The 23169-nt window shown below is 33.3% G+C and overlaps 1 protein-coding gene across 1 annotated transcript in view; it reads right to left on the bottom strand.

Moving 5' to 3' along the window:
* Nucleotides 1-19199, bottom strand: part of LOC126868589 (breast cancer anti-estrogen resistance protein 1) — a 165951-nt gene extending 146752 nt beyond the window's left edge. The window contains exon 1 of the mRNA XM_050624223.1: nucleotides 18808-19199. Coding sequence (XP_050480180.1) covers nucleotides 18808-18852 — 45 coding nt within the window. The 5' untranslated portion in view covers nucleotides 18853-19199. The remainder of the gene's footprint in view (nucleotides 1-18807) is intronic.
* Between the last annotated feature and the right edge of the window lie 3970 nt (nucleotides 19200-23169).

Genomic DNA, 23169 nt, shown 5'->3' with positions numbered 1-23169 from the left:
AAAGAACTGTAAATTTCTAAATTAGCAGCTCGTATAAATTTATCTAGAAAATCCTAACTTGACTTAAATATTGCAAAAAAGATAAAGAAAGTAAGTCTAGAGTAAGGACAAGAAAGGATGTTCTATTTGAAGTGAAGTTTAGTTTTATTTTAACAAGCAATACCCAATGCAAAAACTGACTACACAACGTCTGCCTTACCAGATCAAAAGATGCTGACCCTCAACCCTCGCACCCTTCTCCCACTCCTTTACTCATTTAGCTTTGACGTGACCAAGGCATACACTCTTACTTACACTCTCTCTCTCTCCCTCTTTCTCTCTTCCCCAGCACTCTTACGATTCTTAGTTTATACCTTAAATTTACAACTTATACTATCCCGAGAAAACTCGAACTTAAATATATGATAGACCAAGCGTATACCCCCCCCCCCCCTTCTTTGATATTACATATATATATATATATTAGATCGTTCGAAAAGTTTCTCTCGTTTTATATGGAAATAATGAATGCACAACATTTTTCGTTTTATATTATTTTATCGAATTACGTATGATCCATTTTGTTCTATCAAGACAAAGATTACAACAGATTATGTCCGATAGATTAGGTTTCATGTTTGTATAAAGATGCGTCGTTGTAAAAGACGTGTCTCTAAAAGAAAGACACTTTTCGGACAACCTAATATATATATATATATTAAAAATCTATATAATTAGTGCAAAAAAGGCGAAGATTGTTTTCAATTATTATCAATATAAAATTGCAAGTATAAGATTATGGCTAAATCCATTAAAATGCAAGTAGAAATTGCTCATTTAGACAGGCTATTCTTCGTTGTCAGAACAATGAAAGGTAAGGCAATCTTTTCTGAACGTGAAGCGAACTGTATCACGATTTCTTTTCGAACAGAGGCATTCAAATGATCTTGTTACTCAAGATCGATCAATTACGATTACGCTTTGCCGCTTTCAAGCGGCAGGATAATACGATCTGTTCAGGGACAGTATTACTACCTGGTGAAGTATAAAGTTACCAGATCCATCAATCGTTCTTTACAATATCGTTACTCGTGTTACACTTCGTAAGGCAAAATTCTGCTTAGCCATGAGACTCGAAGCAATTTCAGTTATGCGCCGTGAAATTACGGTACTTCTCCATTTATCTAGTACAGTACGATCATGGAATTCCATCTATTATTTACAGTATTGGTATATTGAAAAGGTATACATGCTTGGAAAATAATGAATTGTTCAAACAATATATAAGTTCAAGGTTTTGAAGAAATTCTTTAGCTATGTTACAATAGCCAATTTAAATGTAATTTAATATTAAATTAATTTAATTTAATATTAAACTTTAAGAGTAATGCGGCTTTCCTCGACGTAGAGTATCTAAAATACTGGAATTAATTATAAGAGGGGTTTTACAAAAGAAGAATGAAAAAGTAGAAAGATAACAATTATAGTAAACAATGGAAAATACACCCAATATAGGCAAGTACATACGTATAAAAGAAAGAAATATATTCCTTCTTTTTATATATCTTTTTTCCTTACGTAGATTAAACCTATTCTTAATCTTCTATCAACGAAAAATTTCCTAATAAATCTTACTAAACGTTGTAGAAGTGAAAAATAATTAAGATTGAAAGGCTGCCAGTGAAGGAACTTATAAATTAAAATAAGATCCTAAGAAAAAAGTTAAACGTGATTTAGTCGTATCACGTGCCGCTCTTATATGTCAATTTCAAGTGGGTGCCCGCAGAATCGCATTGATAATTATCGAGCATCTCGAATTTCCTGCTAACCCCTATAAACCCACTCCATATTAACGAGAAATTAATTTCAGTAGTTATACGTATAGTACTGATCGATACAGATTAAGCATATATCCAATATACTTTCTAAACTCTCTCTTGCGTGTTACACCTACCACTAAAGTATCAATTTCTTCGAGTACCAAGTCTCTGGGTTGTTAAACAAATAAAATATTAAATCATCGTAAAAATACACATCGATTTCTATAGTACATTTTCACGACGAATAAACCGGTTATTTGTCTACACAAGCTTTTTAAGGGACAGAAAGAGAAATAGAGACAGAACTCTTCTATAAAATATAACTAACATAGAAACATAATAAAACTAAATTCAATCGAGATCATCGCTAGCGATACAACGTAAAACCTAAACTTGAAACAAATTCTGTAGCTATGATTTTTCTAAAGTATTATGATGTCGTATTCGAGAGGGGAAGAAACAGTTCGTTTAGTTTTTTTTTTTAATTTAATTGTTTACATTTACAATTTGTCCAGTTTGGACGTTTGGTAGAATTTTTTAGCTGTTAGATTATCATGTGGGTGGCTACCCCCCGGTGGGATACCATCTTCGTGTGTTCGTTTAGTTGTATATTTCACACTTTGTACGTCACACGTCTGTGTCGCTCGACTGTCGAAACGAGAACAGTTGTTACAACCCGTCCGGTTAGTAGGATTTCGTATCTATTCTAACATATAGCACAATCCCAAAAAAGGCTCCATTTAGAAAAGAAAATTTTAGCGACATAATCACGATAAACGTACGTCAGTACAGTATCAATTAAAATTCCAAAAGATTACGTACAATACATACTATGCAAGCATGTTTCTAAACATCTTCTACGATAAGCACTCGAATGCTGCATGAGTCACGATATATCGTCAGCGTTTCTAACGCGACATCAGTGCGATGCAGGTGGTTAAACATCTCACAAAGTTCCAATCGCTTAAGCGACTGCCAACCTAACTCTTATCATCCTTTGGTCCAGCATATACCTGCCATATCTTGCATTTAACACCCACGATGGCGAACAAACTATTGAACTAACAGCAACCGAAAGTTCGCTAGATTGCACGCGAAGTTTGGATAAACGCGATTCTTGAGACCGCCTTTAAATCGAAGAAACTTCCTTCCGCCGGCAAAGATTCGCGAACGAGGAATTCTATTAAAACTTTTTCATACATCCGCGGCACGGTTGGCGAAAACAAGTTTCACGCGTATAGGTGTACCTGGACCGGAAGTAATCGGGAAGAGGCACGAGCATCGAGAAGAATGATCACGGAGAACGCCACGAGATTCGGCAATTTCGAGCAATGCATCGATCTCGCGTGCTCGGTTTCGCTTTCGCCACAGCCTTTCGTTGTTCCGTGTGCTACGTGTGTATACTTGAAACGGAGCAGAGCACGTAGGTCTGTGACTACTTGTTGCTAACTAAACGCTCGGCCTAGAGAGCGAAAACAATCGCGCCGCCATAAAGATTTCTCGCGGAGCAATGGCGCAACAAGCCTTCCTATGTCCTAGAGCTCGTATACGCCGCGATACCGACGTTACCTTTGTTCTCTTATCGCCGTGACACGGTAATGCATGCCGGTGATAAATAAAAAGAGCTTAAAGCGGTGTGTACCTCTGCCAGGGGAGCAACGCGATTCTAATTGCAGCCGAAGCTTTCGGTGTCCCCTCGAGAAGAATTAATTGTAGACTTTGGGAAATGACACCTTCTTGGTGGTAACCACTGCTGCCACGGTCTTGCTACGGCGTTTTTATACGCAAGAATTTATTGCAAGAATTATTGTCTTTTCCTCTTTGCTCTCTCCTTGCTTTATCGAATTTTCTTCGTAGCTTGTGTTTTGTAGGAAAGAGAATTTAAGGTAGTTCGAATGTAATTGGAAACACGTTGAGAAGAGGGTGAATTATTCTTAATAGCATCGTAATTATGCAGTTGAGGATGTAAGGTGATGTAGAACGAAGTTCCATTGCAAGTCACATGAAATTACTCTCCTTTAGGTTATTATATTTTGTACAGAGAATTTTCAATCCTGTATTTTTGCTTTGGGAAGAATTTGTATGTCTATCGAAGAATGTTTCAGATGAGCAATTCGATGAACTTTTGTACGATACAGAAGCGTTGATAAGTATCATAGAATCTTTTCGCATTTCTTGAAAGTGTAGGACAATAAAGAGATTAGACTTCGATACGAGCGACTCAATGTGCTTACGAAGTATCAAAAGCTATATTTATCTACGAAGGGTTAATGCTCTAAAAAGCCAGTATTCGAGTAATGGAAAACGTTAAAGTTTTTAAAGGTCTGATACTGACAACAATTTGCCTCGTAATTCACATTGAATGATTCAAAATTATCGCTCGGAACAAATACTGTGGTTTTTAACATAGTACTGTTTAAAAAATAACTACATTTACGTAACATTGTACGAAAAATTTTTGTAAAAATATTGAACACTGTAAATAGAAAATATTTGTGCTTAGACAAATTGTTGTTTTCGTTTAAACTGAATACAGCCCTACGCGTTTTTATGAACCAACGCGTAAATATTTGCCGGTTCAGTATGTTTCCCAGAAAGTATGAAACATGATTGGAAATTAAAAAAGAGGGAGAACGAAGGGTGCGTTTGAAAGATGTCTACGGTGGTGGCATATAGGGGTTGCTTGCCTGGAGACCGATCGATTCCGGGCTTCTCCAGCCACCCCAACCTGGGGGGTCCTTTCTACCCTGGTCAATGTCACGTTAGATTAGAAATCCACCCGCGCTTTTGCTCCAATAGCGAAGTTACGCTATTCCGCAAAAATCTTTCGAAATACATTTCATTCATACACCGTCAACTACCTTTTGCCACCAATTTTCTTTTCAATGAAACTAAAAGATGATAAGAATTACTTAAAACATAGGAATATATTATTATCAATTTAAATACTGCTTTAAAATTCTTAAAATAAAATTTGACTCCGCTAATTTTTAATTCTCTGATCCTTAAAAGTAAGAAATTTATTTAAATTTTATTTTATTTTTATTTATATTATTTCTAATGTGCAAAAAAATACGTACTATAATATTGTTATTAAAGAATTCCAAATATGAAAAATAATAACAATAACAATAATGCTACAATTTTTTATGTATTGGGTTTTAACAAATACTACTTACGCGAAAGTTACAACAAATAATAAAATAGACACCGGGTGTCAATAAGAAAGAACTGTCCTGGAGATAAACAAAATTGTACGAAGTTTTCTCGATCTTGGAATTGAAGAAGAAATAAATAAGAAAGCATTTAAAGTTTGCGACATAAGCGAAATTTACGCAAATCCTACTTACGTTTCGAGAAAATTGTTACCAATCTAATTTCTGCAAACTTATGACCAATAATTCTACTGAGAAAACATAGAAGCTGCCTTAAATTGAATCGCAACGAATTCAAATTACCTCGATCAATTCTTTCGAGAACTAGGACGGACGTTCAATCGACTCAAGACTTTCCAACTCTAAATTGATGATTTATGCGATTTGCATCAAGGTCTATAACCATACCAATTGACCGTATAATTTCGTGAACATGTGCTATGGAAATGTTCTCGAATCAAATTACACTACTACACGATTCATGCAATTCGACAAATACCAAAGCTTATATTACGGCTTATATTAAGCTAATATTACAAATGTTCCTTAGATATTCAAGTTTTTCTTTAGAATCTTTAAATTAAAAACGTATTTTGAATCGACATTTTTTATATTAATATATCTACTTTAATCGTATCAACAAAATTTCATCAGTCTTTCGTGATTACCTCCACAACACGAATGAGTTTCTAATATAATAATTCTGCCGTCTTAATAACATTTGAATACTATGCATATCTGAAAAGAAACTCTACAATAGTGCGATTCATTTCCTGTTAAAACCTCGAACAAAGTAGATTATGAGAAACTCGGACGTGCATCAAAAATTTTAGATCCTAAATGTCATCATGCGTAATTCAATTGTTTCCTAGAAAAAGCTGAAAGTATATACCTACCATATTTAATATAAAAAATACAGAAATTCTTAAAAAACAATTATTTCCTAAATCGTTTATCCTCGATTCGTTAAATCGCACTACCAAAGGACTGTTAACTCGACTGCGGATTTTTATGAGAAATTCGACGGTGAAAAAATGCATAGATAACACGTAATATGAAGAAGCATAGAAAATATCGAAAGTATAACACTCGTCACGACATTTAGCAGGCAAAACAATTCTCCGCTTAGATTTCATTTTTTAACTGATATTCACAAAGATATGAATATCTATATAAAACATGCGCAATCTCGTAGATCCATTGGAACATCCTCCTATCAGGATCGAAAGCTACACCAAGCCCCGGAAACCACGTTTTCGTGTCACATGCTTCCATGTGACCGGTAGTGTGTCCATAAAACGAGGAAAGGGCAGTTCGTTCCCCTTCCATTTCGCAATGGCCATTCTCTGGACGAGTAGCCGGCGTATAATCAGGAGTGCAGCTAACGGTGAATTAAAACACATTAAGACAACGCGATTAAGACACTCAGCGGGGGCTGAAGAGGAAGCGAGGGTGCGTTTAAAGCTGAAAACCATCACACGCCACGACCACCCCTAATTACGCTATCGTTGGCGAAATCTCATTAGGAAGTGGACCTTGCCTTTTAGAAGTTAGATCGGTCGGTCGTGTTCGCAACGTTAGACCGTCTCACTGTAACGCGATACTCTCTCTTAATGAGAACGTAATGGAATTCTTTCGATGAAACGACTGGATAATGATAACCATTTAAGTTTAAAGAAAAAAAGATTTACCTGGTAACGATAAAATATTACGTACCGGGCGTGATAAAAGCGATAGTGCGACGTTAAGATAAAGTAGATGGTAGAGGACGTTAAGGAAGAAGCATTTACGAGTTGAACGGTATATAGGTCACTAAAAAGTGGTTGTTGAGAGAGTAAAGATACTGTAGCACCGGTACATAGTCGTTGAGCAAAGTAAAAATGTCATATAAACGGGTGGAAAGAGAACACTCGACGAAAAGAAATACTTCTTACGTGAAACGTAATTTTCCGTCCCTGTCGTGTATGCAAATTACTTCTCTGGCAGATTTTGCGCTTTGAAGCTATGAGAAACTAAGTCTGCAATATATTTTACGGTCGTGGAGATTATATAATTTTCTGACACAAGGTTCGGGCAATTCTTTCTGTAGAAAGTTTTGTTAAAAGGTAATTATTTTTGAAACTGCGCTAAATAGAATAGCATATTCGATACAAATAAACAATGAAGCATAAATTGCCAGAAACTTGACTGAAAAAATGATATTTTTGGAACTATGTAACTTCGAATACTTTCTTTAGAAAAGTGTTTCAATTGAACGATATTGGAATTGAGGACAATTATTACGATTCTAAATTAGTGTAAATATAAAACACGAGGAATTTTGCAATAAATAATACAATAATTAATTAATGAATTAATGCTTTTTGCGTCTCGAAATGAACACACGTAAATTAATTTAAACTTATAAAAAGGAAGATATTGCAGAAAAAAGTTAGTAAAGTAACACATCAAAGAAACATATTTTTATAAAGCCTGATTTCCCCTCAACTTAATAATTTAACGAAACGTCAGATCCTAACATTGTATCGATCAACCAAGTTCTTGTCTCGAAATAATTATCGTTCGTTAAAGTACTTTAAAATGTATGGGAAGATCTTCCTAGATTATAATCAACTCTTCAATGTCAACCCGGATTACTATTAATCATTCGATCAACTATTAGTAGTTAGACGTTCTAATTCTAAGGCGAATATATTATGCTGACATAATGATAGAGTGACCCACCGTATATTTAATTCATTCCCTATTACTTTCACCTATCATAAAAATCCGTCATTATTATACAATTAAAAAAATTTTCTAATGAAGATCTTAATTAAAAATTGAAAATTACTACATTCTTTCTTATCCGTCTTTCAATTTTATATTGAATAATTCTTTTAAGTTAATTAGATAATCCTAGCAATAATTAACAGACTTTTAATCTACTAATAATCTATCTTCATTTAAAGCAGAGGATCTATGTATATACATTATCTGATAAGAAATGAAACCTTCTATTTCCAGCACTTCGTTAGGACCGATTTCTTCATTCTGATGATCAGAAGGCTCTAGTTAATTAGCACGTAACTTATAATTAATCAAATGCATACAATTGGAATTCCTTAATTATTATAGCTAATTCAACGAAACCATTGTGCAGAAACAGTTCACGAACAAAGGTATCGAGCAAAAGGTAAACGTGAGCGATAACTGACTCCATGGATTATTTCTTATATTTTCCCGCAAGAACGTCGTTTATAATTTCTTCCCACAACGAGACGGGGGAAAAAGTCGATGAGGAATCCGTGAAGCGCGTGAGGATTTCCAATTTTTTCGGATTACACCGTAAAAGAGCCCGAGTATCGGCTTCTTCACAAAATTACTCGGACAAGCGGGACGAATGAACGAAATATTAATACTGACCCGAAAGTGGGTCGAGCACCGGTGCTTATTCACCAACATACACGTCGAATCTATCAAAATTAATTGGAGAAATTTTACGATTCGTAAAACCGTATCTTCGTTCATACAGGTTGAGAAACATACATCGAGAGAAACATACATGAGAAACATCGACCAATAACATTTACTCTGTTAAAACTTATAAAAAATATACAATTAATCCCTGCGTGTATTTATACGAGTTTTATATATCGTGAATTAATCTTAATGAGAATTTTTTCAATTCATTTTATCATAAAAGGAGAAATTTTCAAAATTGTATAATTTCTTTGTGTATTTATTCAACCTTAGTTTTTATTATATCATACTCTCTTGTTGCAATAATTCTATCGTAGAAATTACATATTAGAAATATCAAGTTTTTGTGAAAGATATTTGGACCGGGAAGAGGTTAATGTACTTAGATTTGTAAAAGTGCGTGTTTCGAGTCAGGTTTTTGACCCAGCTTTTTCTTAGACACATTTTTATGTTTCTCCCGTCTATTTCATAAGTCGATGATAAATCCGTAGTAATTATCATCTATCTTATCTCAAGAAAAATGCGTTTATGGCGCCAATAGTATAGATTACGAAAAGAATTTAAGACAGACATTTGACCGTGAGCTGAATGTTAATATCAACACTTTGACCATTCAAGTTTAATCAGATAAACGCACGTTCTATTTAGTTTCATATTAGAACATGTTCTTACAGTTTTTAAAAATTGAATCTTTTATAATAATAGATACATAACAGTATCTTATAAAAAATAACAGTGAATTGACTTTCACAATCATGATTCACAACTCACTGTACATGTAATATATACAGCAACGGTCTCTACAATATTTGCTCCAAAATACTATTGGGTTGGCAACTAAGTGATTGCGGATTTTCTCTATACCACCTAATGACAAAATCCGCAATCACTTAATTGCCAATCCAATACATACTCCGTTTGATACCATTCGACGTTATTACAAACTTAAGGCGGCTATTCATACCGTATACTAATTTTCTTACTAAATATAAGTTTGTAACAAATATCTTGTAACTTCTACTATATTTTCCGATCGATTAAACATTTTTTTCAATATACGTAATCATAGCAATTTTGCGTCTCGTTACAGTGTTACCGAAATTTCAAACCGTGCCATATCATATTTTATATAATTTTATACAATATACGTACAAGATACGTATGAAAGTCTTTTATAGTAAATTTACGAGTACTTTCGTGAGCCACTATACGTTTGAGCATCGTTTCAACACAAATCGAATGAAGTATCTCGAATTCCATAATTTCTCTCCTCTGGTTGATACGCCAACAATTAGAGGCATTTCTGTTAGGACAAACGCGCAGGAACGAGGAATTTAAATCACAGTGTACATATATTCAGCTGTCGAGCAGCGGCTAGTAATACGTTTTCGTCGTCAAAGAACGCAAAAGCCGGCACACAAAGCTCGATGCCACAGAAGTCACAGTGTTCGTGACGAGGAGGTCGAGAGCGCCGTCGTTAACACATAACGTGATCGTTAACCACAAAGCAAGCGCTCGAAGAATAGTAAATCTACATCATTAAAGTCCTCTGTTCTTTTCCATCGTAGAAATAATCGCGTTCATTTCTTTTGCGTAGAACTGCTCTTCGAGATGATTCGTTATTAAATTTTGTATTTCTATAATTCTTCGTAACGTGGAACGTGGATTTGCTCGTTTCGATGAAGTCGCAGCTGAGACAACTATCGATGAAGCGTATAGTATTTTGGAGAACATTATATTTGACTGAGATTTAAATTTTAAACGAATACCGTGGAGAATCTAAACTTAATCTAAATTCAAGTAGCTATATGTTGATATGTGAATCATGTTGGTGTAAGTCAAGTCAATGTTGTGATACATCCGAGGAACGTTCTTATACTTGGAACAAATCGAAGTATACGAGAAAAATGAAATACTAAAATAACATTTTCTCTTTTTTATTTTTTGAAAAGTCTGCGTTCGTTGAAAGTGACAAGTGCAGCTCCTTTTGTGTCAATATCGTGGAATTGAAAAGTTTGTTTGTTCAATTGCAACGAAAGGATAACATTTTTCAATATCGAAATAATATTTTCACGGCCGATTATATTTTATTTGAAACAAATACACGTTTAAATCTTACGTAAACTTTACGCTATTCTATTTGTTACGTTGTCTAAAATTAAAACGAACTCATAAGATCCAATATCGATTTCTATTTAAGATAAAGATGAAAGTTACTAATAGCTAAAACCAAAGTTTGTTTTATATTCAAAAAGATTGATCAAACGATTAATTAAAAACCCTTATACTAAATATCTATATTATTAGTAAAGATTTATAATAAATTATTATTATCTAGTGTTTGAAACAAAACTGCACTTCATCTTTCATAGCGCAGTTATTGTTAATATCAAACTAATTTTACTTACTTCAAAACTTTTATCGGATATACACACGTATATATTCCATTATCGACCGATTGTATTCGAGCTTCCTCAAAATTACCAAACTGACCCCATTCTCCTTTTAATGCGATCTCATGGCCCTTTAACGTGCCTCAGACATGCGACATTAATATCTTAACGTTGCGAATACTTTCCTTCATTTATCATACTATCGACGTTTCATCTTAATCTTCCCTTTTTACACCGCGATCACGTCATTTTCATTCTTGCGAAATCTGCTGTGATCGTTTTGCGTGGTGTTTGCATGAAACAAGCCTGATAAAACAATTGTAATAACCAAACTATAATTCGATAATATGCGCAGGCGTTATTTACCACATTATTTATCACCAGATTTATTTATCACATTATTACCTAGTACTAAACTTGCCCTTATATAAATCATATTTTTCTAAGAAATAGAATCGTACGAAATAATTTTTGAAATTTACAGTGGAAACAATCTTTAAATAATCTTATTAAAAATTAATTAATTAAACCTTAGGAATAATCTTAAGCCTTAAACTACTGAACGAACGCGACTGACTTTGCGTGTTATAATGTACATATTTCTTCATCTATATAATTGAATATAAAGATTTCTTTTTTATTTATAATTCTTTTAATTTTCTCGTACGTGTCATTGCGGTTCGAACGTATCGTTCCCGTTTTACATAATATTAGGTTGTCCGAAAAGTTTCTTTCGTTTCATGAGGAAATGATAGATGCACAGTGTTTTTCCTTTTATATTGTTTTATCGAATTGTACATGACCCACTTCTATTACTTCAAAATAATTCAATAAAATAATATAAAGCAAAACATGTTGTGCACCTACTAATTCCGTATAAAAAGAAAGAAACTTCTGGGGCAACCTAATAGTTTACAGTTAACAATATAAGTATATGTTCTTTTTATCGGAGAGTGACTTTTTATCAGAAGCTTCATGTTTGTATTAGTGTTTAAAAATATCTAACGGAAATTTATAGTTATCTTTTCATTCTATAACATTAGTCACTGTTTATTTAGTTACCTAATTATTCTCTATGGTTATGCGTATGGTTAGATCTATCATCGCATTAGACCCATGACAAAAGATATTGACCAAGCATCTCGTATCAGGTAACCTTTTCATTACCATTTTGTTTAACTCGATGTTTTCGTATAATAATAATTAACCTTCCACGTACGTTCATATCGGTATCCACCCACACGAAACCACCAATTAGCAATAATATAGCCATACATGTACGTACAATACATATACATAATCATATCGAACGCTGTAAGTAGTTGTGTAAGCACGCTTAATCGATACGCAAATAAACATATGAATGATTAAGAAATTTCTGCGAATCACTTCAACGTATTTATTATACTCTGGATCATTGAGCAACCAACCGTATACATTATACATACTCGTACGTTTCCGTAAATGGCAACGAATGTGTGCCAATGTATCTTTCCTACGTACGCTTTCGCCGTTATCTTAAATAGCAATTAATATCAAGGCCGCAAATAGAACAGCAATAGTTTGTTGCTGAGTTAAGAGCCAGTTCCTTTCAGACTCCAGACGTTGGTCTAAAACTGGAGGGTGATTCAGTGAAAAGATCTCTTTCTCATTGTTCTCTGCGGCTGATGGGAAGTAAGAAGGTTTAAAACAGTTATTTAAATATCAAGGATGAGAGTAGAGAGTTTTGTACTCGATGTAACAATAGTTTTACTGAATGGAATTTCGAAGTTCAAGGTTCACTCTGACAATGAAGACATCTCGATAAATAATTCCTCGACTACTCGGCGCGGTTTGCATTAATAACAAGATTGAACTTATCGTCCCTCGAAGCCATCACCGGTTAATACAAAATTCAGAATGGTTATTTAAATATTAATTCTTGCGCTCGATGAAACTTTTTCGTAAGTACAAAATACTACCTAGACAAAGTCTTTTCAATAATGTTCTTTTGATGCTTTCGAGATACAATCGAGAAAATGCGAAAACAAAAGTTAATAAAGTAATTTAATAAAAATATTCTTGTATTTACGCGACTAGTTCTCCGAAAATAGTGGAAAGGTCTCCTAACAAGTTTCGTGAGAAAGTTTCAATGGCACCGCTGGTGCTCGCGAGTTTGTCGTCGTCTCCAGTGCCAAAGGTTCGGATAAAAGTATTTTATTGGATTTAGTTTTATTATATGGAATTTCAAGAATAAAAATTTTGGTGATCGATAACAAGGTTTTAATGGATTCTTAACAACAGAACTATCAAACCTGTCAATATGATTTTTATTATATTTTTATAATCATGAGAAGTACATATACGGGTCCTTTTGGCAAATTTAATTTTAGTTCTTATTGATATGAAAACATGATTATAATGTAGCTATTTTTCTTCGTCATAGCATTTTAATTATAATTATTTAAATATACTGTATATGAATAAACATTTTTCAAGTTCGTAATTTTATTTAGCTATCTCTAGAATTTTCTGAAGAATTTCTCAACAGAGAATTAGCCTAACGAAGTATAAGGTAAAAAATTCACATTTATATTCACAAATGCAAATAAAATCGTACTATGAAATTTGTAATTTCATAGTTGGAATTGCTGAAGCATGTCAAACTGCTAATAATTGAAAGTTACAGAATCGATAGTGTAGATCGATATATACCGTGATTACAACATTAATTCGAAGCATTACTCTGCGCGAATATTTGTTATGAAAACCACGATCGTGTTTTACAGGGACTGCAATGTCATTCAAATATCCTTCTTGTGCGTGTTCATCAGAAACAGGTCATCTTTTAATATTTTTCTAGCAGATAAAGACTACGAGGCAGACGCGTTTAGACGATTTCAATGGGTGAGTATGACACGGCAAAAATTATGTTTCATTTTTTCGAAGTTGCTGAGTCATTAGCATTTTTACGACCGAATGATAAACAGTTTAAAACACTTTTATGGCTCCTTAGTGTATCCTAAGTACCCTCCAGTTTCTTCGAAGTTAAAAAATAAAAAGTTATTAATAACTATCTTTTAAATTTAAGATAAGGATAAAATAGAAGTAGATAAAATTTATCCCTAGAATAAACGAATGAGTAAAGAAGATATGAAATTCATCTGTATCTAACTTTTGTTTATGTATTCTGTATTCGTTTGCACTATTTAAGCTTATTTTTAATAAAATTAAATAGAATCTATTCATAGAATAAATTCGCATTCGTTATAATAATTAAAAATATAATTATATAGATATAATTTTTAAACATATAAATGTAATTTATTTTTTAATTAAAGTCAGCTTATTAGCATGCTAATTACTTCAACAAAAATATTTTAAACTCTACAAAATGGAACTCCTCTGTCTCAAACAAATTTTCTACATAGAAAACGTCAGTAACAAGTACCAAACAAGTTACATAATTAAAACACCTGTTTAACTCTTCAGAGACGTAACTACGAAACAAAAATCTCGCTTCCATAGTACAAATGTGAAATACTAATGTGACTGTACGAGATCAAATTTATAAAATCGTATTATCGATTTTATTTGGAAAAGTACGAATTCTGTTCGTAGCCATGCAGAGCGAGCAACGCGGTGTCGACTTTCGAAACAATCGATAAGAGTCTGCCTCAAGAATTCTCTGGCCACGTACGTCACGCACCTTTCCACGAACGATAAACCTGAAACGAGCGTGCCGTTCAAGTTCGACGAAATCCGCGACAGTGAAACCTGTCGAGGAGAGAGGCAGTAGTGGGCGTGTTTCCAGTCATCCAGAGTACCCGGAAAATAGGATGACATCGGCAAACGGAACCACTTCCGCTCCGCTACAGAAATCCGGCGAGATTAAAATCAATGAGTCAAATATAGAGTTCTGAAAATTTTTGTCACTGCATTCATATTTCCAATGCGTGGGAATCTTAGTAATAATATTTACATTCTAAGTTGATAAAAATCTTTGACTAAATGATATTGTACATTTATCAGAGATTTCAATCAGCGAGTTGATAATATACCAGTCGAAAATTGTAATCAGCATATTTGTAACTAAATTGGCGGATATTTAAATAATTAAATAATTGATATTCTGGGTTCGTTACAATTATTTTGCCCTATACTTTATATTTATTATACATTAGGTTGTCCGAAAAGTTTCTTTCGTTTTATAAGGTGATAATAAGTGAACAACAATTTCTGTTTTATATTATTTTATTGAATTAGGCCTGATCCATTTCGTTCTATTTCTATTTACTATATTCGTGCATAATTTAATAAACTAATATAAAACAAAAAACATTGTGCGTCTATTATTTCCTTATAAAACGAAAGAAACATTTCGGACAACCTAATATATTCTGATATTCCAGATAATCAGAAATTTTGACGAATTACTTTGTCCTGTATTCTTCTACGTTACTGAATGATATTAATCAAAAAGTCGATATTTCAGGCCGATAAAGATTTTAATTAACGAGGCAACGAAGGATTTTACGAAGCCTAAAATCTAAAAGGGCGGATATTCTAGATTAATCAATATTTCAAATTAGTCGACGAATTTAGTATATTATTTCTTTCTATGTCTTTCATCTTTCCAGGAAATTAATAATTTTAATCGAAAGATCGAACCAATATATCAAACGGGTCAATGATTCGAAACAAAATTTTTTTTTCTGCGTTCGTCTATCTTACGAAAAGAAAGTCGGAAAATGTAATATTTTATAATTGGTTAGCCACTTTGACCAGAGAATCACAAAACTCTTTTTATTATTTCAAGCTATTTAGAACCGCGAATAAGTAGATCCATGTGGGCAATCGATGCCAATAAAGCCAATGATCGTGGTTTGCAGTGATTACGCTTTTCTAATTGGAGCGGAATCGCGCGAAGAGGGGCGTTTGCTATCAATGCGATGATGCTGTTGATGGAATTTATGGTAACGTAAGCGTGGTTGCGGTTAGACCGAAATACACCTGAATTATTTTCCATTAATTGAGAATATTCTATTATTTTGATAAAAGAGACAAACAAATGTAGGTAATATTAACTATCTAGCACAGCAGGATCTTTGAAATTTTTTACGAATGATTAATATAATCGAAAAATGTAAATGGTCGCTTTCGAACACAATACGTATATATGTTTCCATTATGTATTATAGACATAGCCACTAAGTGTTTTATCTTGTGTTTGATGAAAAAGAGAAACACACGTAGCTTATATTGATCTTAATGTTAATTGCACTGGTAACATCGATAATTGTTACAATTGTAGTGTTCACTTATACGATTGTTATGCTAATAGACTGGAGCTCAATTGTTTGAAATAACAAACATAATATCTAATAAGCAAGTAACAGAATAGTGGACCAGAATATTATAAAAAAAATATGAAATAAAATTAATAGTATAATATTAACCCTCCCTCCATAGGCAAATCGTCGATCGTTTATGTTTAAGTCTATTCTTATTTTTCTAAACTTACAAAAGAACTTTATAAAATATAGATAAAAATTTAGAAAAAAAAAAATAAGTGTGTAGTACCGCAGTTTGCCAAAGAAGAGTTAATATGTGGAAAAAAAAGATCATCAACAAAATTGAAATTACTAAACATAATCAAAATTTTTCATATAATAATAAAATTTGCCACGCTCATCATGGTTATCACGAAATGATAAAAAGTAAATGATTTCTGCCAAAAAAAAGACTATTTAATCAAATAAACATCTGTTACCTAGAATGACGCCTTAAATAATTTTGTTGGCTGCAAGGTGCGATAACTTCTTTTTTCCTTCGTTTAATATTCTTTAACCGAGAGTTTCTTTGCTGTGTATTAGCAATAAAAAGCGATACACAGACGAAGCTATTGTATGCTCAATGTCATTCTCTATCTTTCTATCTTTTTCCTATGATTACAAAATATTACTTGTACCTATTTGCCTGAAAACGCTCGTTTGCTTTTATAACCATTGTGAACAAGTACTACTAAAAACTACTAGTACTACTCGCTTTTTTAAGCTACCCAATTTGCACTATCATTCCAATCGTTTATTTAAGTCATATTCTCCACCATATAAATTTACTACCATCATTTCTATATATATATTTTTACTACTACATACTGCTTAGTTAAAAATTATTTAAAATCATGGAATTATTAAATATTCATTTTTATTCTAAAAGAAGACTTTTAGAATAGAATAAAAGTGGAGTTAAATTACATATTAAATACGGAATGTCAGCAGAGTCCATATATATAACCTCAAATATGTATAATATATCAAACTTTCTGACGTTATAAATTAGATAATAATTTCTATTTAGAAAAAAAGATCTGGAGAGATCTAATTTTCATTAAACTAGAAATTAAGATCGATATAGGATGTAGATCGTCGATAAAATCTAACCTCAACTGTATATAACATATAAAACTTGTACGTAAATATCAAAGAGTATAGAACCTGAAATATAATTTTCTAGGTACAACTATTACTACATACTATACATACGTAGCTTCCTACGAAAATGAAGAAACGTTATATGTACCTGTTGGCAGCTTTCAAGGTCAATAACCATTTTAATTAAATATCACATGCCGCTTAACTTAACCTTAGCTTAAATTGCAACCAGTTGCAAGAAACGGAATTCTAAGTACATTCTATGAAATAAATACGATGGCTCGCGAGGCAAGGAACTTGAAACCCGTTTACGATACGCCAGTTACGTATAAACGACACACAGCGGGTTCGCACGTTTAAAATAATCCAATGGAATTCGATTAATCGGTTCCCGAGACATTATCGATGAACTAACCTGTCGTCCAGCGCTAATTACCACTGACGTTTATTACATTGGGAAGGACCATAGACGCGAACGTGTAATATTGACACAACGTGATGTGCGATATAAGGAACTTTTTGTTCTCGCAAGACGATGTTCTTGAACCGGCAACTACGAACCGCAAATATTTGTCTTTTCCACGCCATCTTGACAGGAATGGCGCGTTGCCCCAACCTGTGATATAGTACTGTTATAATAAGCACCAATAATACCGATCATTTCGAACATTTTCCATTCGATTAATCGATATTGTCAAGGGAATTAAATATGAATGTTAGACTGAACACTACTAATATCGATAATTTTCATTTGATTAATCGATATGTAAACTGATATACGTATTTCGAATAATCGATATTACAAAAAAGATTCATATACTTAAAATAATTGCAAAATATTGTACTGTAATCGTATAATTTTATCTCAAACAGTATATTGATATTGGTAATTTCTAACAATTTTCGATAGATCAATGAATTTCCCAAAGAAAACTTTTATATTTTGAATAATCGTGGAAATTATACAGTGAACTTGAATTCGTTAAAATAAGCACTATTAATATCGATCATTTCTGACAGTTTGTATTCGTTTAATCAATATCTCAAATATTTCGACCAATCGTCGAGTCTTATACAATAATTATTGTATTCCTGTCTTCACGTAACGAAGAGTACATAAGGTTATTCAACACAGAATCTCGCAATCGGTATTTGGCGGTTACTACTACTTTTGACTTCGCACGTTAGCAAATCGATATAATCGAACATTCGTTATGTATCGTGTTTGTGGTATATTAATGCACATCTACGCGAAATTTTCGATAAAAACTGACGAGTCACGTCAAAGGCGTTTCACAAATTTCTCCACGCTGACGAAACAAGTTTACGTTACGAAACGAAAGAGACACAGAAAAAAGGTAGTAGAGCAAAAATTCGAATGTATTTCACGCGTAAGAAAATTCCTGGAACAGGCATAAATACAACGTCTCTCGCGTGTCACGGAAACAAAACGTTCACGTTTCGCCATCGTCAGTAAAAACACACTGACCGTATCGAAACTGGCAGAGACTTTCAGGTTGAAGGTCACTACGCGGAACGAGTAAAATAAACCAAGAGTAATATTCGAATCGTTTTCGCTTACCTGATTCAAAGTCGTAGGAATAATGTCAGGGGTCTGTGGTAACATTTTGCCAGTGATCTGTAGTCGACTGCCCCTCGAGTCAAAACGATCTTACAGCACACGCGATCGGTAGCATAATATCCTGACCAGAGAACGGTAGAAAACACCTTGACAGGATACACACAAGGATCGATCACGAGCGACTCAACACTAATCGTTTATCACTGACCGATCGTCTTGACACACTACTTGTTTATCACCCGATGGTCCTTTTACGTCTTTTTTAATATAGTAAACTAATCGTTTTAGCGTTGGTCGTTTATGAAAATATGATTGATTTTTTCCGCGTCGAAGAATAAGCAACGAAACGAAGGAACGCTTCCTCTCACTACGAAATCATGCGCGAGACTGACGGGTCCGGGCGGTGTAGCTAAAGCCGAGCGTAACCGAGCGATCACGGGAACAGCCGAATAGCTATCATCCCCCCGAACACGGCATACACCGACACTATGGTATTTCTGAAATTTAATCGCTATCGACTACCGATGAAGGAATTGTCATGGGAATGATGGCCTCAATTCGTAATAGATATTGATATTAATCAAGTTTTTCATGAGTGGGAAAAGTATTTTCTTTTCAATGAAGGTTTGTTTATGCTTTAGGGTTAATTAATTTGAAAGTTCTACGTATAATGATGGCGCCCCGTTTTAATCTATGTTAATGGAATTAATAGTATAGAAGGTTGAAGATGTTTATACTAAAAATCTTTTACTATAGTAATAAATAAAAATTACAGTTTATATACAGTAAATTACAGTTAAATAAAATTACATACGATGTACTGTAACTCTTATCTTCGATATGCTATAAAACATAATTCAGTTAATTATTCAATACAAAAAGCAGTATGATGATTTCATACTTGCTTATATAATTTGTTCATATTTTATATAATGTTTACATTGTTATATAATTTTTTCATATCATGAGATAATAAACATGAGATAATAAAATATTTAAATGTCTCCAGATCATAATGTGTACGCGTTAAAATCTAATAATTAAATCGTTTCATCACAACACTTACTGTCAGTGAAATTAGACACCGTAATGTAATTCTGTACTTTTTAATTTCTACTATTTCGCTTTATTCATTTTACCATAATACTCTACTAATTCACAAGCTGTAAGTCTGTCGTATAATTCTTCGTCTTTGTAGGCTCTATTATTTTTTCTGTTCCTCCATTATTTCATTGTTCTCCAACATCCCGCTCGGGTTAAGGACGAGAAACTGTGTCACATCGTTATTACATTATCGCACATACGTTTTAGCAGGTTGGTACGGGAATACAGGAGGTTCGCGAATTAAAACCTGTCCGATACAGCGACCGCTACTGTACGCGTACAGGTACGGTTCGTTCTACGAAATACGACTTCATTTCTGAAGGGGGGAAGACTGGTCCGCCATCAGAAGCTCGTTTGTATTCACTCTGTAATGGTTGCCTCGCAGGACGCATAATAGTCGTATCTAAAGAGTTGCCTTGCAGACGACAAATTCCTTTCTCCGGCTGCTTCGGCCATACATGGAATTTAAACGCCGCCTCCGCGAGACGAACCTTTGAAATTCACGGAAACCTCGTTGAAAGATCAAACACTCTCGTGGCTGACATTACGAGGGGTCGACGTGAAAGCGGCGAATGGAGCAAACTGGAAGGACGAACGTAAAACAGGACCACGAATCGGCGAAACAAAAGGGCTCAGTTAAAAATATCGGTTACGTCAGCTGGACTCTTCTAACGTGGGGACCATTAAGTAGGTTCTCTACTGAATCGCTTTTAAAGAAGTATGTATACTATTGTCGTGATTAAGGGTATTTATGTTGAGCTAGTATTTCGTTTTTTCATGACTTTGTGCATTTTTGAAGGCAATTTCGAATTCTTATAAATGTATATAAATATTGATAAAGCGTACATAACAACAAAGGTTTTAATTAAAAAGCGGTTAATTAAAACCGGTTACCAACTGGGCTCCTAAATGAGAACTATTAAATTAATCCTCTATTAGATTGTGCTTAAAGAGATGTATATGCTGATACAACATACATGAAGCGCATTTATGAATTAGTAATGAGTTGTTTCATAAATTTAGGTATTTTTAAGTCAGTCTATTATTACTATAAGTATATAATAAGGACACAATAGTTTCTGATTCTTGAATAACTTTCAATATCAATTGCAACATAAATATTGTGATTTATCAATAATTTAAAGAAATTCTTTTAGAAAAAATTTGTGGGATATTTCAATAAATAGCAATTTTGAGTTATAATCTAATAAATTGTTTAATTCTAGCTCATCTTACATACACTCCCCTCTCTTTAAATACATCCTTTTTATATTTGTCAGACATTAAAAATATTTAATTGGAAAAAAGAAAACAGTAGAAGTTAAAACAAATTGATACATTCACCTGATTAAATACACGATACTTTTTGAATAATGTATTTCATGATAAAGTTTGTTATTTTGAGAAGGGATTAACAAAGAACACTTTTTCCCTCTTCGTTCGTTATACAGAGATGCAGAAATTTAAAATAAATGTAAAATGTCATTAAAATTAAAAATCTTTCATACGAAACGAAGTAGGACGTAAAAGCTCCAATATTATTTTACGTTATATTTCTTTCATTTGTCCTCCTTTCAAGTAAATTTTTGCACTACCGAATGGAAAGTCCATGAATCTTTTTAAATCCTGACACACCTGTTTAAAGTACCATAAGAACGAAGGTTACATCACGAGGTATGAGTCAGACAAGTAATTCTCATTAGTGTCGACGAATTTCGTTGTCACAAAATGAGTCCTCCACTATGGTTAATGTATCGGAAATGAGCACAGCTTTTACCAAACATGGTCTGACTAAATTTTGTTTCAGATTCCATTCAATTATCTCAACTTGTTTGAAGTTTCATTCATCTATGTCATTAAATGAACTCTTGACAATATCTCTTGTCAAATCTCGAGATATACGTCGCACTTGAAGAAATTTCTTGTATTCACGTATGATAACGTTATATTAAGAAAGGTGACAATAACTAAACTAATTAGGAGAAACTTTATTATATACTTTATTAAATATCTGGGTATGTAATTACTAATTAATAATAACGGAATATCTGTAATACTTCTTTCTTTCTAATATGAGATTGTTATTCAATCTTCAAAATTACTCTGATGTTATTACGAATGCTTCAGGAAAATATAATTTCTACTTTTACAGTTATTCCATCCAGTTACTCCACTGTATTTCACTCCATCCTTACATATGTTCCTTTTTACTTGTTCAATTTTTATAATCACAAACCATCTCCTCTCTCCTTCCATTAATGTATACATTCTATAAAATCTTTACTATTCTATAAAACATAAGATATGCTAAGTAATATTTTAACACGATGTAAATGAGGAATTTAATAAACGAGATAGTATCTATAATATTCGTGTTTCTAATTTTTATAATTTCATCTTTCCTTGTACATTCTCTGTTTCATATCAATATATAAATCATATCAATATTGATATAATAAATAATCTTTGTTATATTGTAAAATGAAAAACATTCAGATTTTGATAAAACTTTCTCTGATGAATCTAGAACGAAAGTAAACATTAACATAAATAATATTAAATCATCATGGAATTCATGCCCAGTATCATTAGAGAGATTCTATAAATATCAGTATTTGATAAGTATCTGATTAACTTCGATTTCTCAAAGAGCGTTCGTATATCATGGCTTTTCTCTACTTTTCAATTGATGCAATTGGCCAATGTGGATTCTCAGTGGCTCAATTATATTTTAATAAATCCTAAATCCAAAAACCAATTAAACTTTATCTACGTGTTCCTTTCTATTCACGCAATATCCACGATCGATCAAAGTTCAGAAATTTCACTTTCTTTCACAGATCCCATTTTCTATTAGCAAACAATCGTTCCCAGATTATCTGCTTTACGTAACCAAGACAAAAGATAAATTAATTACAGAATCTTCTACAGAATCTTCATACAAATTCACTTCCTACTGACTTTCTACGTCCTACGTTAATCCGCCATAGAAGAATGGTATTATCCGCCGATCATTTTCAAAATAATTCATCGTCAAATTTCACGACATTGTGGAGACCGGGCACTCGCTATTAATTCCAATGTCTCATTTACGTTTACGTTCCTGGCTCGCTCGTGATAGCAGTAGATACAACGACCGGTCGATGTATCTATGGAAGAGCTGGCGCCGCGAAAGCTCTAGAAGGCTATCCATAAAACATGCTCACTCGAACGAGGAGAAAGGAGCGAGCGAAAGAGCGAGCGAGATGAAAAGGGTAG

The sequence above is a fragment of the Bombus huntii genome, chromosome 1 (genome assembly GCF_024542735.1).
Source record: "Bombus huntii isolate Logan2020A chromosome 1, iyBomHunt1.1, whole genome shotgun sequence".
NCBI lineage: Eukaryota > Metazoa > Arthropoda > Insecta > Hymenoptera > Apidae > Bombus > Bombus huntii.
This window is presented reverse-complemented; position numbering and strand designations above follow the sequence as displayed.